The sequence below is a fragment of the Erpetoichthys calabaricus genome, chromosome 4 (assembly GCF_900747795.2).
Source record: "Erpetoichthys calabaricus chromosome 4, fErpCal1.3, whole genome shotgun sequence".
Classification (NCBI taxonomy): Eukaryota; Metazoa; Chordata; class Cladistia; order Polypteriformes; family Polypteridae; genus Erpetoichthys; species Erpetoichthys calabaricus.
The window spans coordinates 189,227,299-189,243,777 of NC_041397.2; the positions used below are offsets into that span (position 1 = coordinate 189,227,299).

General features: G+C 42.1%; 1 protein-coding gene across 4 annotated transcripts in view; it reads right to left on the bottom strand.

The window, feature by feature from the left end:
• Nucleotides 1-16,479, bottom strand: part of tfdp1b (transcription factor Dp-1, b) — a 118,920-nt gene that overhangs the window by 46,243 nt on the left and 56,198 nt on the right. For all 4 annotated transcript variants that reach the window (XM_028800060.2, XM_051926227.1, XM_051926224.1 and 1 more), the window contains exon 4: nucleotides 6,143-6,243. In XM_028800060.2, coding sequence (XP_028655893.1) covers nucleotides 6,143-6,243 — 101 coding nt within the window. The remainder of the gene's footprint in view (nucleotides 1-6,142; nucleotides 6,244-16,479) is intronic.

A 16,479-nucleotide genomic window follows, 5' to 3' on the forward strand; every position in this document is an offset into this window, starting at 1 on the left:
TCATTTCACACAAAACTCAAAAACCGGGCTGGACAAAATTATTGGCACCCTATACTTAATATTTGGTTGCACGCCCTTTGGAAAAAATAACTGAAATCAAGCGCTTCCTATAACCATCAACAAGCTTGTTACACCTCTCAACTGGAATTTCTGACCTCTCTTCTTTTGCAAACTGCTCAAGGTTTCTCAGATTTGAAGGGCGCCTTCTCCCAACAGCAATTTTGAGATCTCTCCATCAGTATTCAATTGGATTTAGATCCGGACTCATTGCTTGCCACTTCAGAACTCTCCAGCGCTTTGTCTTCAACCATTTCTGGGTGCTTTTAGAGGTACTGTATGTTTGGGGTCATTGTCCTGGAACACCCATGACCTCTAACGCAGACCCAGCTTTCTGACACTGGGCCCTACATTGCTCCCCAATATCTTTTGGTAGTCTTCAGATTTCATGATGCCTTGCACACAGTCAAGGCATCCAGTGCCAGAGGCAGCAAAACATCCCCAAAACATCTTAGAACCTCCACCATGTTTGACTGTAGGTACTGTGTTCTTTTCTTCGTAGGCCTCATTCCGTTTTCTGTAAACAATAGAATGATGAGCTTTACCAAAAAGCTCTACCTTGGTCTCATCTGTCCACAAGACGTTCGCCCAGAAGGATTTTGGCTTCCTCAAGTACATTTTGGCAAACTCCAGTCTGGTTTTTTTATATTTCTGTGTCAGCAGTGGGGTCCTCCTGGCTCTCCTGCCATAGCGTTTTATTTCGCTCAGATGTCGACGGATAGTTCGTGCTGACACCCCGAGTTTGCAGAACAGCTTGAATATGTTTTGAAGTTGATTGGGGTTGTTTATCCACCATTCTGACTATTCTTCGTTGCAGTCTTTTATCAATTTTTCTCTTCCGTTCACGTCCAGGGAGATTAGCTACAGTGCCATGTGTTGTGAACTTCTTGATTATGTTGCGCACAGTGGACAAAGGAACATGAAGATCTCTGGAGATGGACTTGTAGCCTTGAGATTGTTGATATTTTTCCACAATTTTTAGTCCTCAGACAATTAATTCTCTGCTCTTCTTTCTGTTCTCCATGCTTAGTGTGGCACACTCAGACACCCAACAGAAAGGTTGAGTCAACTTTTCTCCATTTTAACTGGCTTCAGGTGTGATTGCTATATTGCCAGCACCTGTCTCTTGCTACAGGTGAGTTCAAACAAGCATCATGTGCTTGAAATAAAGCGATTTACCCACAATTTTGAAAGGGTGCCAATAATTTTGTCCAGCCCATTTTTGGAGTTCTGTGTGACATGATGTCAGATTTGGCTTTTTTCTGTGTTTTTGTGTTGTTCCAATGCACATAAAGGAAATAAACATGTGTATACAAAAACATTTGTAATTGCAATAATTTTCTGGGAGAAATAGTGCATTTTCTGGGAAAATTCCAGGGGTGCCAATAATTTCGGCCATGACTGTACAACTGGAATATCTGTGGAGATCTTAAAGGCGTTGCTCTGTTACTAGGACTGCAGCTCGGCTATACAAAGTACTGTTGTTTCATCTGTGAATTGGACAGTCGTGCGAAAGAGTCGCACTATTCGACAGAACTGGCCACTCCATAAAAAGTTAGTTCCAGGACAGAAAAATGTGGCACATGAATCGCTTGTCAACCTGGCAAAGAAATGTTTGCCTTCTCTTCACATAAAACTGGGACTCATGAAGAATTTCATGAAAGCACTGAACAAGGAAGGCGAAGGTTTTCGTTATTTAAGACAGATGTTCCCAAGAAAAACTGACGCCAAGATCAAAGAGGGCATTTTTGTTGGCCCCCCAGATCAGACATGTTATGAGTGACAAGCGGTTTGAAGATCTGTTAGCTGGGCCAGAAAAAATTGCCTGGAAAGCCTTCAAAGACGTTATTGACAATTTTCTGGGCAATTACAGAGCCCCAAACTACATTCAGGTGGTAGACAAACTTCTCAAAGCATACAAGACAATGAAGTGCAACATGTCACTCAAGATTCATTTCCTCCAATCACACTTGGACTTCCTCCCCGCAAATCTCGGTGCTTTGTCAGTGACGAACACGATTAAAGGTTTCACCAGGACATTGCTACAATGGAAAAACGATACCAGGGCAACTGGAATCCGTCAATGCTTGCTGACTACTGTTGGACACTGCAACATGATGCACCAGACATTGAATACAAGAGAAAATTAGGAGCAAAACAATCAATTCTGTTGAATTTAATAGCTTATGTGAAACATAAACGTGACTAAATACGTTATTGTCATGAAACATATGTCTATTTCTCAGAGTTCCTACGAGATGCAGTAAAACGAACTATATTTGTGCATACCCAGTAGGTACCTGTCACAATCAGTAAAAACTTTTCAGGAAGCAAGACTTTTCAAAAAAATTGTTGTGCAGTGTAATCGCCAATTCCAAAAAAAAAAATACAAAAAAATTAAGAAGGAATAATGTTTAATACAATATGGTTAAGACCAAAGGCAATGTTGTTCCAAGGTCAGCATAGCACTCCACTGTAATACAGAGTATGGCAAAGGTCACACCACTGCTATCAACTGGTGGTGCTCACTGCATTATGGAAAAAGATGTATTAACAGAATTTGTATAAGGTCACATAACAGCCTATGTGAAGCAAGTTTGTGTACCATCCAATAGAGGAATGACTTGGATGGAATGTCAACATATTGATGTTGACATTCCATCCAATTGGAAGAGGAAGGTTCTACAACTGGAGAAATGGTCCTAGAAACCCTTGAAGTGCATCAGAAGGGAAACTGAGGTAGAAAGAATGGCCAAAATGGACATTGCTGGCATCGTAAAATCCGGAGTATCCACTTGTACCACATGCAATTGTTTTTCTTAAGCAAGATAGCAGTCTCATGTCCCTTATAAATGGCACTCTTGCTACCATCACCATTCATACCTGCTGTGTTGTCTCAAACAAGACTGAAGGAAAGAATGGAGGTCTTTAACCTTTAATGACAAAAGCAGCCTGTGTCTGGAAATGAGTTATGGTCATGTACAGCATATGTCCTATGGAAATCTGGTGAACAGCTATTCTCTTTTTATACACATCCGGCACACAGCATTCATGTCAGACATCCTGGTAATGGAATGCTATCAGCTAAAGCTACAGGCTATTTGTGGAGTGGATATTAACCTACACTGCTTACATCTGAATTATTAAATGGAAGAATGTCTCTTCCATTGACACAATGTGCTCTAAAGAAGCGTTTCTCAAATACTGGGTCATGGGCTGCCACTGGTGGGTTGCAAGTTGCTACTATTTATATTGGTATTGGGTCACATCTTTCAGATGATCACATTCAACTGGCCTTGGGGGTTCAACAAAACACTTATATGGGGAATACGTGGGTTGAAACATCAAAAAGATTTGAGAGACATAGCTCTAGAGAATATTCATCAACTCCCCTCGCATTAACAGTCAACTGAGCTATCCCTGTTTGAGACTGCATGGTACTAGATTGGACAGAGTCTCCTGGGCCTAGTTGCAGGTTATGAACCACAACCTCTATAGAGGAAGGGCTCACTCCACACTCTTGTAACAAATATGTCTGGATAGAAACAAAAATGTTTACAGTAGACCCCTGCAAAGTCGCGGTTCAGGGTTCATGGACTCAGTTGTTTGTGGATCTTTTCTTAGAACCTAACTATTAATTGTTAGCAGAAAGCGCAAATATCCTCCTTAATTTTTTATGGCTTTTTTCGTGGCAATACTGTGCTGTAGAGAGAACAGGAAGCAACCGCTGAGGAAACGCGGTTTGGGATGGTGAAAGTAGCCAATCCAAGAGCGTTATTCATTTCTCCTTGCTGCTGATTGACTGCTGCCATGTGACGCGTCTCCTGGTGAGTGGGTTTACCACTGCTGAGGGAAACGTGGTTTGGGATGGTGAAAGTAGCCAATCTGAGGGTGTTGAATTCATTTCTCCTTGCTGCTGATTGACTGCTGCTTTGTGACGCGTCCCCAGGTGAGTGGGTTTACCACCGTGGTTTGGGATGGTGAAAGTAGCCAATCCGAGAGCGTTATTCATTTCTCCTTGCTGATGACTGACTGCTGCTTTGTGATGCGTCTCCAGGTGAGGGTCCTCGTGTTTTCCATTTTATTATTGTTTTGTCATTTTTAAACACACACAATGTCGTTGAACCGCTCTGCACCTTCTAAGGCTTCTGAAACTGAGCCTAAGCGCCAGAAGAAGTTTAAAACACTCCAGGAGAAGATTGATTTGCTCCGGGAACTAAAAAGTTATGCTACAGTAGCGCGCCACTATGGCATTAATGAAAGCACCGTATGCTACATAAAGAAGAACAAAGCAGCGATCTGGAGTACCGTATCTGTAAGCTTCTGTGATAGTGCCAAAAAGGAAAAGACTGTTAAGGAATAAAAATATCATCAGGATGGAACCTGCCTTGGCACATTGGATCACTGACTGCAGGAAGACGGTAACATCATCTGTGAGAAAGCACGGAAATTGTACCAGCAGTTCGCTACAGGAGACAATGTAGCAACTTTCCATCACAATGTTCCTGAAACCTATAAAGAAAAGCCAGCACGAAACACCACCAGAAGACGACCCATACAAAGATACGACTCCTCCTGAAGATCCTGAAGAGGCGCCGCCCGAGGAGTTTTAAAGCTACTTCATCATCATCATCAATATCATTCATCATTGGCGAGTACCCGTACATTTTACTATTTTAATTAAATGAAATTATTATGTATTCACTCTACTTATAACAAAGAAAATGACAGTGCATACCAAAGAAAACGTGCTTGCATGAATTACAGTAAGTATAGCGGTAACATCTGTATTTTACATTCTAGCACCGCAGGAGACATAGCAGTACAGTACTGTACTATACAGTAGACGGTTTTACCTTTACATTCTGTTTTTAGGTAATGTATTAAGGTAATTTTTTAGGTAATGTATTAATGTATTAAGCAGAGTTTGCAATGAAATTAAAGTGCTTTGGGGGCATACTGTATTTAGGATTGAAACTATAACAATAGACATTTAAAAGGCATATTTTAACCACATCAAAAAGTTGCGGTTTTTCACAATTCGTGGGTGCTCTAGGAACGTAACCCCCGTGAATTTTGGGGGTGTACTATACTGTTTATTATACAGCCATTGTTATTTGTCTATATATGTCTTGGCTGTCATGGTGGTAATAATTATCTTTTAAAATTCCAGTGTTAAAAATTAATAACCTCTGATCAAAAGACCACCAATATTTTTAGATGTTTTATTTGAAACAATAAAGGTCCCTTAATATTACACAAAACTTTACAACAGCCTAAATTTCTTGCGTGTCTTCTGCTTTCAAAGTTCAAGTTTTACTGTTGGTCTAATTACACTGTAAATGATCAGCTTCATGCTTACTTGAAAATTTATTTCATTCTTCATTAAACTTTTTTTTTTTTTTAAATGGTTACAGGAATGCCCTAACTTGACTGGATGAAAAGGAGTTTAGTACTTTCTGCATTTAAAGGAAATGCTTGCAAATACTTTAAAAGACATCTCTCTAACCCTTTTTAGACTTTGAAATCTTAAAATTTGCCACTAAATGCACATCAGTAAAACCATCTATGGATGGATGGATATCTTGTTAAACACAATTACCAAGGACAAATTTCTTGCAATAAGTCACCTATTGGCTCATTTACTTACACACAAATCTTAAGTTCAAGTGGTATGGAGGGGGATATTTAGGATGTTATTTATTTGGTTAAACATTGGCACGTTCAGTAAACATAATAAAACAATTTAATTACAAAAAAACCCAAAACACACTTTCCTGCAACTCAATTTACTCTTTATGCCTCAAGTTAAACAGTTGGGTGGTCTGTTTTAAATTCCTTTGATTCCAAATTTTAATACTATAACAAGTTCAGTATAAATTTCAAGAATATTTTATGCAACAATTGCATGCACTAACCACTACATTTCCATAATAAATGGTTGTATACAATAATTGAAAGCGTCTTTTCAAAGAATGCTATCATATCCATCTGAAAGTTTTTCAAAAAATAATCTAAACATTGGCAACTCACATTAAGAACACCATCACGTATTAAAAGGCTTCCTTAATAAACGTACGGTTACCATGTGTGGTGAAATGTTTACATTTGAAGGTCCAAGCGTTTTGGGCAGAAGTTGTTTTCCTAGCGATACAGATGGATGAACAGCCACTAAAGACACCACACCTGAAGAAAAAAAAAAAAAAGCAAACAAAAAAATACATGAATACAGCTATTCTCACATAGCACAACCCCCACCCCCATGAACAAAAAAACCCCACACAATTACTACATGATCAAAAAATAAAAATACACACAAAACAGACTAATGAATTTCTAAATGTTCCCATTCTAATAAAGCACAACTGTAATTAATCCTTCAGACATATACACAGTATTAATGGCTTGTCAACTTAGAAGTAATCACACAAGCTCACACTTAGTCATTTTTTTCCATTACTAATCTAGCACTAATGCTTTTATCTAGACAAACCAACACTGAAGATGGATAAAATAAATCTTTGGCTTTTTTTTTTTTTTTTATATAAATAGTGAGTGAAAAAACACATTGAATTCAGTCTTGGCATTTCCCCCCTTAAAGGTAGCAGATGTTACATGGAGGAGGAAAAATGAATAATAATTCCCAGGATGTCCCAAGCTTTATAGAGTCCATTATATAAGACAATACACAAAAGCTACTATCAAAAACCTACTCTTTTAAGCCCCTTTAAACTTGTTCTTTAAATAGGCTGCTGATTTAAGTACAACCAGATTCACATCAACAACTATGTAAAACTATCGTAACTACACAGAATATGCATACTACTTTATATTAATATTCAATAATTTGCAAGATGCAGGGTCTTGAACACAGTGTTTATGCTGTACAGTATTTTGGTCAACAGTACCCAGATGAATGCATTTTACATACATTCTTATTTCTTTGTGATCCCAGCCACATGGAGATTAGGTTAACTTGTAACGGCCGACCCCGTACCCAGCCGGCAGCTACACCTCCAAGACCTGTGGCCTGGATAATTTACTGAGACGAATCTAACTATCAAGCCGTACCTCTATCAAATTACACTTTTCTCCCACAATCGACGGTGTAAATATAAGCACTCAAAAAGCAGATGATGTAAAAAATAAACTGATTAAATGTATTAAATGAAACCACAAGACAAATGCAAAAATCGAAACATATATAAATATCCCTCCACCACATCAACAATTAGACACCACCATATATATAAATACAACAAAACCCTCCCTTGCCCCTGTAACATATAACACACAACACGAATAATAAAAATGAATGATATACTGAATGATTGTGAACTTGAGTCCGGTTATAAAAACTGTCCTGAATACAGATGACTGAACTAGTGGTAAATGAGTTGTTTGATTTTCCCGGCAAATGGAACAACCTCACCGTGATTCCTCGGCGTATGGTGGATGGCGAATCGACCCCGGGGTCTCAGCAGATGAAGGATGAAAGCAGTCCGGCAAAATGAAAAACAAACTGGTGCAAAGGCGCGATGTGGAAAAACAGCAAGTAAGTTGATACGTGGTTGAAAACGAATGGTCTCCTTTCTCCTTTCTAATTACTTAAATAGTCCTTGTGATGGTTGTAATTGATTAATTGCGAACCGGTGTTTTCCAGGTTAGAGGCTGTGGTCTTCCTCCATCATCCGTCCCCCTTTATGGGGACGGCATTTCCTGATAAACACACACAAACAGCAAACGGGACAATGGAAACAAGATGCACTTAGAACTGACATTTAACAACACTAACTATGTAGCCCCGCTACATTTCTCCCCCCCCCCCCGCCCCCTTCAACCTTGGACAAGGGAGGGCTGAAATACGGCTTGAGATTGGCCACATGGATTGTGTCTAGCTTGGAGTCAGTGCCGATACCCCTTTGGATCTGGAAATTGACTGGACCCGTTTAGATTTATGATTTTGGCTGGACCTAACCATTTAGGCGCTAGCTTGGCGGAGAACCTTTTGCTGGCATCCGAGAGATGTGAGCTCTAATCCAGACCAAATCACCCGGCTGAAAGTGCGCTTCCTTACGCCAGGCATTGTACAACTTGGCATGTCTGGATGTCGAACTCACCAACCTCTGTTGGATTCTCCGCCGTAATTCCTCTAGTTTAAATAAGTTACTGTAGCTGGTGGTTTCTGGCCTAGGGGCTCTGGGAAGGAGTCGGTCAAGCGGGCCCTTTAGCTGTCTGCCCAGCGCAACCAAAGCAGGCGTCTCACCTGTGGCTTCATGCACAGCGGTGTTCAGGGCAAACCGGAGCTCGGGGAGCCATTTATCCCAATCCTGATGGCGTTCACCCACATAGGAGGCGATCATGTTCTTCAGGGTCCGGTTCACTCGATCTGTCATGTTGGCCTGGGGATGGTAAGCTGTTGTCAGGTTTTTCTTCACTCCCCAGGCTGTATAAAGTTCATCTAATACAGAGCTCGTGAACTGCGGACCCCGGTCTGAGACGATGTTCTTCGGCACCCCCCAGCGGGTGAAGAATATCTTGTTGGTTTTCGCGTCTGTTAATGCAAACAGCGCCACCCACTTCGAAAAATAATCAATCACCACCATCAGGATGGTTTTCCTCGAGCTGGTAACAGAAAATGGCCCCATCAGGTCAACCCCCAAAGTCTCCCCCGGTCCATCAGCGATAGTCGATTGTAAAAATCCTGCCGGTTTACCAGGTGGGTTTTTGAGCTGCTGGCAGGTTAAGCAGTTCTTCACGTGGTGGCAAACGTCTTTCCGGACAGACGGCCACCATGCAACCCCCAGGATCTTCAATAAAGTCTTTGTCCTTCCAAGGTGACCACCTAAAGGAGTGTCATGATAGTAACTCAGAAAGTCGGGGATGAGCTCTTCCGGGACCACTAGTTGGTGTTGCAGACCCCCAAGGGAGGATGGAGTGGTCCTATACAGAAACCCTGGAGGTCCACGAAGTGTATCCGGTCGGTACACTGCTGCCCCAGTCCCTTCCCTGATGTTCTGGCAGAAAGGACTGGTGGCTTGTGCTTGAGCCAGGTCTTCAAGACTTCTTGGCAGAGGGAGGACCATCTTCTTTGCCTCTGCCAAACACACCATCCCCGGTCGGACACCCTGGACAGAGCATCAGGTACGATATTGCCACAGCCCTTCCGATAGGTCACCTTGAAAGTAAAGTTCTGGAGGTGGAGTACCCACCTGGTTAGACGGGAGAAGGTCTTCGGGTGATTAAATACCCAGGTCAGCGCATGATGGTCTGTGTACACTTCAAATTCAACCCCCTCCAGATAGTGTCTCCATTTTTCCACAGCCCACACGACAGCCAAACACTCTTTTTCAGCCGTTGAATAATTCAGCTCAGCGCCGTGCAATGCTCGAGAGGCGTAAGCGATGACATGTTCAGCCTGGTGGATTTTCTGAGTGAGCATGGCGCCAAGCCCCAGGTTGCTGGCATCTGTTTGTACCTGGAAAGTGAGCTGCGGATCTGGCTGGGCCAGAACGGGTGGCTTTTGAAGATGGCTTTTTAGTTGCTCGACCGCGTCCTGGCACTCCGTTGTCCACTCCCATGGGACATCATTTTTTCTTAAGTTGTTCAAGGGAGCCGCTATATCAGCCATCCTGGGGATGAACTTGTGATACCACCCCACTAACCCAAGAAAACGTTGTAAAGATTTCAAATCCATGGGCATGGGGTAGTCTCGGATGGCTAAGGTCTTCTCGGGGTCTACAGCGACCCCCTCAGATGAAATAATGTGCACGAGGAAGCGGATGTGGGGTTGAATGAAGGTACATTTCTTCGTGTTCAGCGTAAGGTGCGCTTGATGAAATTGTTGGAAGATGGTGTCCAAGTCCTGGAGATGATGTTTAATAGAAGGGGAGTAAACAATGACGTCGTCGATATAAACAAAGCAGATCTTGCCTATCAACCCCCTCAGGACTTGTTCCATGAGCCGCTGGAAGGTGGCCCCAGCATTTTTAAGCCCAAAAGGCATGACTTTGAACTGGAACAAGCCTTCGGGGGTGATGACTGCCGTCCTCCTCTTACTCCCCTCGTCCATCGACACCTGCCAATAGCCACTGCGGAGGTCTAGTGTGCTGAAAACTGCAGCTCCATGCAGTGACTCCAGAATCTCATGAACCAGGGGCATGGGATATGCGTCCAGGCTCGTCTTTCCGTTAACCCCCCTGTAGTCCACACAGAAACGATAGGTGTCATCTGTCTTCTTCACGAGGACCACAGGGGACGCCCAGGAGGAGGAAGATGGTTCGATTATTCCCTCGGCGAGCATTCGATCAAGGTGTTCTTTAATTATGCTCTTCTTCAGTGGAGAAACACGGTATGCTCGGTGCCTTACTGGAATTTCGTCCGAGGTGTGGATCACGTGGGTAACTCCACGGGCAAATCCTAATTTCTCAGTCCACACCTCAGCCCACTTCTTCAGCACCGGCCTCACCTCTTCGGGCTGTTCCTCCACAGGGGCTGCCGCCGAGGTGGTTGCGTTACTCCTCACTGCCGCGTAAAAACCAATGAATTCCAAGCCCAGATCTTCTTTGGATTTATGAATGAATTCGCATACCCCTTCCCCCGGCACCGTATACCCCCTGGGACTGAGAAGGATGGTCATCCTCATGGTGGTTAAAGAGTCCAGCCCAAGGAGTAACGGGACGGACAGGTGCCGGTCATCCAGGACATATGTATCAATTTCCCAGGTGGTGGAGAGTACACTGTACCTCAAGGGGACTTTGCCCAGGGCCCTGTGTTCACTCCCATCTGCCAATACAAATCGGACAGACGGGGCAGATATTAAGTTGTCTGTCGGTCGGCTAATCATCTTCCATATACTTGAGCAGATTAAGGTGTGATGGCTCACTGTATCCACCACCGCATCCACTTTCCACCCCCGCAGCTTCACTGGGACAATCAGGAGGAACGTACTCGCTTGCATGATGGCGAGATCGGCTTCCGACCGGCAAGGTTTGGCTCGCTGGGGTTTTAGGGGCTGGGTTTCTCGTATACTGGCTTGTACCTTATTCCAGTACGTTTTTGAGTTTCCCCAGTCCCGTTCCATTTGCGAACCCACCTTTACCAGGTCTTCCACCAACCCCACCGAAACCCCCAGCTAACCGTGGGTTACAGGCATTAAGGATGCGGCGGACCACCTCTTCTTCAGACATAGCCGGTCGCCACTTCAAACACAAAGCCCCGGATGGATTGCGAAGGCAGTTGCACCATGGATCGCAGCTTGTCCTCCAGTTTGGATTTGTAATCTTCCGGAAGAAAAGCCGCGAGGAAAGATCGACGAAAGGATCCCCAGTCTTTAATATTCTTCTTGACCTTCAGCCACCAGCTCCGCACCGGCCCCGAGAGGGAGGCCCCTATCACCCCCATAAGCTCTTCTGGGGTTAAAGGGTTAACAGCCAGATACGCCTCCCCGTCCTCCACAAAGTTGAGGACATCATCGATGTTATATGGAGCCCCCAACTTGGGAAAGGAAAGGCGCACCCCAGAAACTGAGGGCCGATTGATGTATTCTCCCTCCCCCACGAGACCTGTACGGCGTTGAATGACAGGGTGACTGAAGTAACTTCTGGAGACCCCTTCGGACTTCCCCTGAAGAGTTTCTTGCCAGCGTTGATCTCGCCTCTGGAGGCACAACACGGTTTCCCGCCCCAGGAGTTGAACTTGCTCATTGATGTATTCTTTTATTTCCTCCTGGGAGCTACTGATGCAAGCCCGCAAGGCATCTTCGCGCCCGAGCGCACTTTCAGCAATCTCGCGGACTTTCTCATCCAGCCGGGTCAGTTGTTGCGCCAGATCTTCCCACGGAGGCAAGACATCCTCCAGGCATTCCTCCTCAGGTCCATGGTGATCTTTGAGGTACAGCGACTGCAATGAATCCACCACCTCCTGCACCGCTGAACACGCTCCGACCGTGACATGCCGCGCCTCGGCTACTCCTTCCTCACACCGCGGCGAAGCAATGGTGCCGTCCTGCTCGGCACGCAATAAAGACATGTTAATTGGGGAAATGTTTAAAGGCAGACAGCGATAGTATTTATTAAGATTCCTCAGAGAGGGAACCACTTATGTAACGGCCGATCCCGTACCCAGCCGGCAGCTACACCTCCAAGACCTGTGGCCTGGATAATTTACTGAGACGAATCTAACTATCAAGCCGTACCTCTATCAAATTACACTTTTCCCCCACAATCGACGGTGTAAATATAAGCACTCAAAAAGCAGATGATGTAAAAAATAAACTGATTAAATGTATTAAATGAAACCACAAGACAAATGCAAAAATCGAAACATATATAAATATAAATATCCCTCCACCACATCAACAATTAGACACCACCATATATAAATACAACAAAACCCTCCCTTGCCCCTGTAACATATAACACACAACACGAATAACAAAAATGAATGATATACTGAATGATTGTGAACTTGAGTCCGGTTATAAAAACTGTCCTGAACACAGATGACTGAACTAGTGGTAAATGAGTTGTTTGATTTTCCCGGCAAATGGAACAACCTCACCGTGATTCCTCTGCGTATGGTGGATGGCGAATCGACCCCGGGGTCTCAGCAGATGAAGGATGAAAGCAGTCCAGCAAAATGAAAAACTGGTGCAAAGGCGCGATGTGGAAAAACAGCAAGTAAGTTGATACGTGGTTGAAAACGAATGGTCTCCTTTCTCCTTTCTAATTACTTAAATAGTCCTTGTGATGGTTGTAATTGATTAATTGCGAACAGGTGTTTTCCAGGTTAGAGGCTGTGGTCTTCTTCCGGGACGGCATTTCCTGATACACACACAAACTGCAAACGGGACAATGGAAACAAGACGCACTTAGAACTGACATTTAACAACACTAACTATGTAGCCCCGCTACAAACTAGCAAATGGATGCACTTCAAGACATGTTATCATTCCAGTTATCGGGACAGGAACTTAGGGTGGATATATTTCTAGCCCATTATTATGCTTCAAGAACTCTAGAACCAGCCACCATTGTTGGATACATATAAAAACATGAAACTTGTTAGCTATGTGAATATCTTCAAATATAACCAAATCAAAAAATATTATCCTTTGAAAATTTAGATGGTACTTTTCTTATCTTTAGACTTAATTTGCTCAAAATTTTCATTACATGCCCATATAATTCCTTAATGCCATGTAAAAAATTTTAAGGCAGTATCTTTACCATGAGATTGTGTATTCTGCAATCTTGTGAGATGTACATTATATTTTCTTAAGCTGTGCAACCCTAATCAAGTATTAAGCAGTTTATTACAATCAACTCTCTAATATTTATTTAAGATACTCTGATCAGACACATAAGGGATACTATTGGTAGAAAATGTTTAAGCATCACAGCTTGCCAAAACACAGTCAGTGAAAAAGAGCACATGAGGAAGATGTGATTAGAAAAAAAAAAAAAAAACACCTTTGGAGTACTGTACATCTCAAAATCCAGAAAGAGTGTAAGAGCAAATGTGACAGTGCGGTTCTTCAAGTTCAGAAATAGTACACTGGGACAACTCTCCTTAATGGGATGAATCATTGCACAACTGAATTAATTACATTGTCTATATTCCTGCAGCAACACTTTCATATTTCGTCAATGTAGAATCTTTATTTTAAATCAAATTTTTAACAAAAGTTTACAACTATTGCCGGTGGTTGTGGTTGTAGCCAAATACCATTAAACAAAACAAACGGGGAAGATTTTATATATATGAAGGGAATGTTTAGCAATGATGATAAATAAAAAGTAGACCTGACCTGTTACTAAAAAGTATCATCCTGAATCTACTAAATGCACTGTTGGCCATAAGAATGTGACAAAAGAGCAGCCTGTATCACAATATGTACAAACTCACTCTTTACTGGACTAGCTTTAAAACATACCCAGATATCATTACTACAGTCATTTTCAAGACTTTCAAACCACCAACCAACCCCTTAGTATGATTTTAACCCACAAAAATGGGCTCCATCTAAGGTAGCTGCAAAGGTGCAAAAATAAGACTTTACTGGCCTTCACATACAACTGTATAACAGAATATAGAAATATCGCTCACCATAATAATGTAAAAACTTCTGACTTCCTAGAAGTGTGGAACACAATGATAAACTAGGTGTAGTTTAGAGACTTCACCCGCACTAAGTGGAAACACTACCATACCAGTCAGTGCCACTGAAATCTTTCAGGAGACCCATGGTGATCATTTTGTTGACAATAGAGAAACTGGTGACTAAATACAACAGACATTTATGATATGGGATTCCCAAATTCCTTATTTGTAGCACTTAACCACAATTCTTGGCACAAGAACTCAACACATTTCTGGAGGCAAGTCATGTTAGGTACATTTGCTTAGCTCAATACCATCCCCCTATTAAATGACCAAAAATGATGGATCTATACAGAACTAAACAATCATTGAAGTGTACTTAGAGCTCGGCCACTACTCAGAACAGACTGGATTTGTGCTAACAAACTTACATACCCTTGAACAAAAGCATCTTCAGCAGTGTTTATTGGATACAAGTTGTGGTCTTATTTGGACTCCTTGAAACCTGTTCAGCCTAATGAAAAGCACACAGGTCCTTAAAATTCTTTGCAGAGATTAACAATCCAGACAAAGTTTGCTGTGAAAGACTCTGTATTTGCATATGTTAACAGTACTGGAAAGATACAAAATTCTGGGAGTAGCATCAATCTTTCTTTAAATGTTCTGGTATCTAAGCAATAACACCCACAGACCTAGCCATACAAATGCAACTTTTGCTCAAATTGTATTTCCTCTACAGATAGTGAAATAAAGTGGAGTATAACTCAAGAGGTTTGTTATGTGACAAAATCTAAAGGCTCATTACTTATAACACTAAAGAAATTCACTGCATAATTAACATCTTTCTTGACAAAAATATTAGAAATGGGCCTTCTTCAGGGAACAACTAATAGGTTACAACCTATAGATGTTCTGCAGCAAATTAAGTAAATTAAGCCTTGCAGAGTTTAAGCAAACAATTTGGAGAGGTGTCCCAACTTCTGTTAATTACTAAAAAAAAAAAAAAAAACCTTCCGTCTTAAAGCACAGTTGAAAGAGACTGTGTTACCATACCCTAAAGTAGTACTTGGACATTACTCCAATGATAGTGGTGAGAAAACGGCAATTAAATGAGACAGGGCATTATTACACTTGAAAATATAGGCATTTCATTTAGAGAAATTGTAAAACAAATATATATATATATATATATATATATAATAATAAAAGGCAAAGCCCTCACTGACTGACTGACTGACTCACTCACTCATCACTAATTCTCCAACTTCCCGTGTAGGTGGAAGGCTGAAATTTGGCAGGCTCATTCCTTACAGCTTACTTACAAAAGTTAGGCAGGTTTCATTTCGAAATTCAAAGCGTAATGGTCATAACTGGAACATATTTTTTGTCCATACACTGTAATGGAGGAGGCGGAGTCACGTATCGCGTCATCACGCCTCCTACGTAATCACGTGAACTAAAAACAAGGAAGACATTTACAGCACGAGTCACACGCGGGAACGAAGGTAAATGACGTTAATTTTTGACTGTCTTTTAATACTGTGTAAGCATACATATTAACACATGTGCAATTAAACGTGTGCATTTACGGGGTGATTTCTCAGGCTTAAAAGCTCGCCTTTTACTAAAAAGGTAAATGCAAAACTATTTTCAATCAGTTTATTGAAACGCTCCCGTTAAGGATTGCAATAACATATTCGCGAGATAAAAGAACGAAGTAGGGGGAAATGGAGGAAGACCCGCAAACAGCGAAGAGCAAAAAATTAATTAAACAATTGAGAACGGAGTGAGTTAAGCATACAAGCATGTTCATAAGGGAAACAAAGCATGGTGTAAAACGTAAGTTTAAATTAAGTTTATAGAAACGCTCCCGCTGCGGATTGCAATAACATATTAGCGAGATTAAAGTTTAATGAGAAGACACGAGGTATAAACGAACCACACGCCGTGGCGCAACGTTAGGGGCAACAGTTTCAACCATTCTATGATCTGCTTCTCGCAACTGAAAGACGGCACATGGCGGATGTTAGCCGACTTGCTCACCGCAACGTTAGGGGCTTCAACTATGGCGCTGACGCCACATCTCAGTGCCAACACTTTGCACACTCTACTTAAAAGACACGCCCTCCTCACTGGACAGTTAAAAACACCAATCAAACTAACGATGACATCAAGTATTACCCAATCAAAAGTAGGAAAGGAGGCATCTTCATAAAATACGTGTCGGATGATTTGCATGAGACGCTGCTTTAAAAAAAAAATTATAAAAAAAATACGGGATAAATCCCATCCAGTATTGATTCAAAACGGGACGCGCAA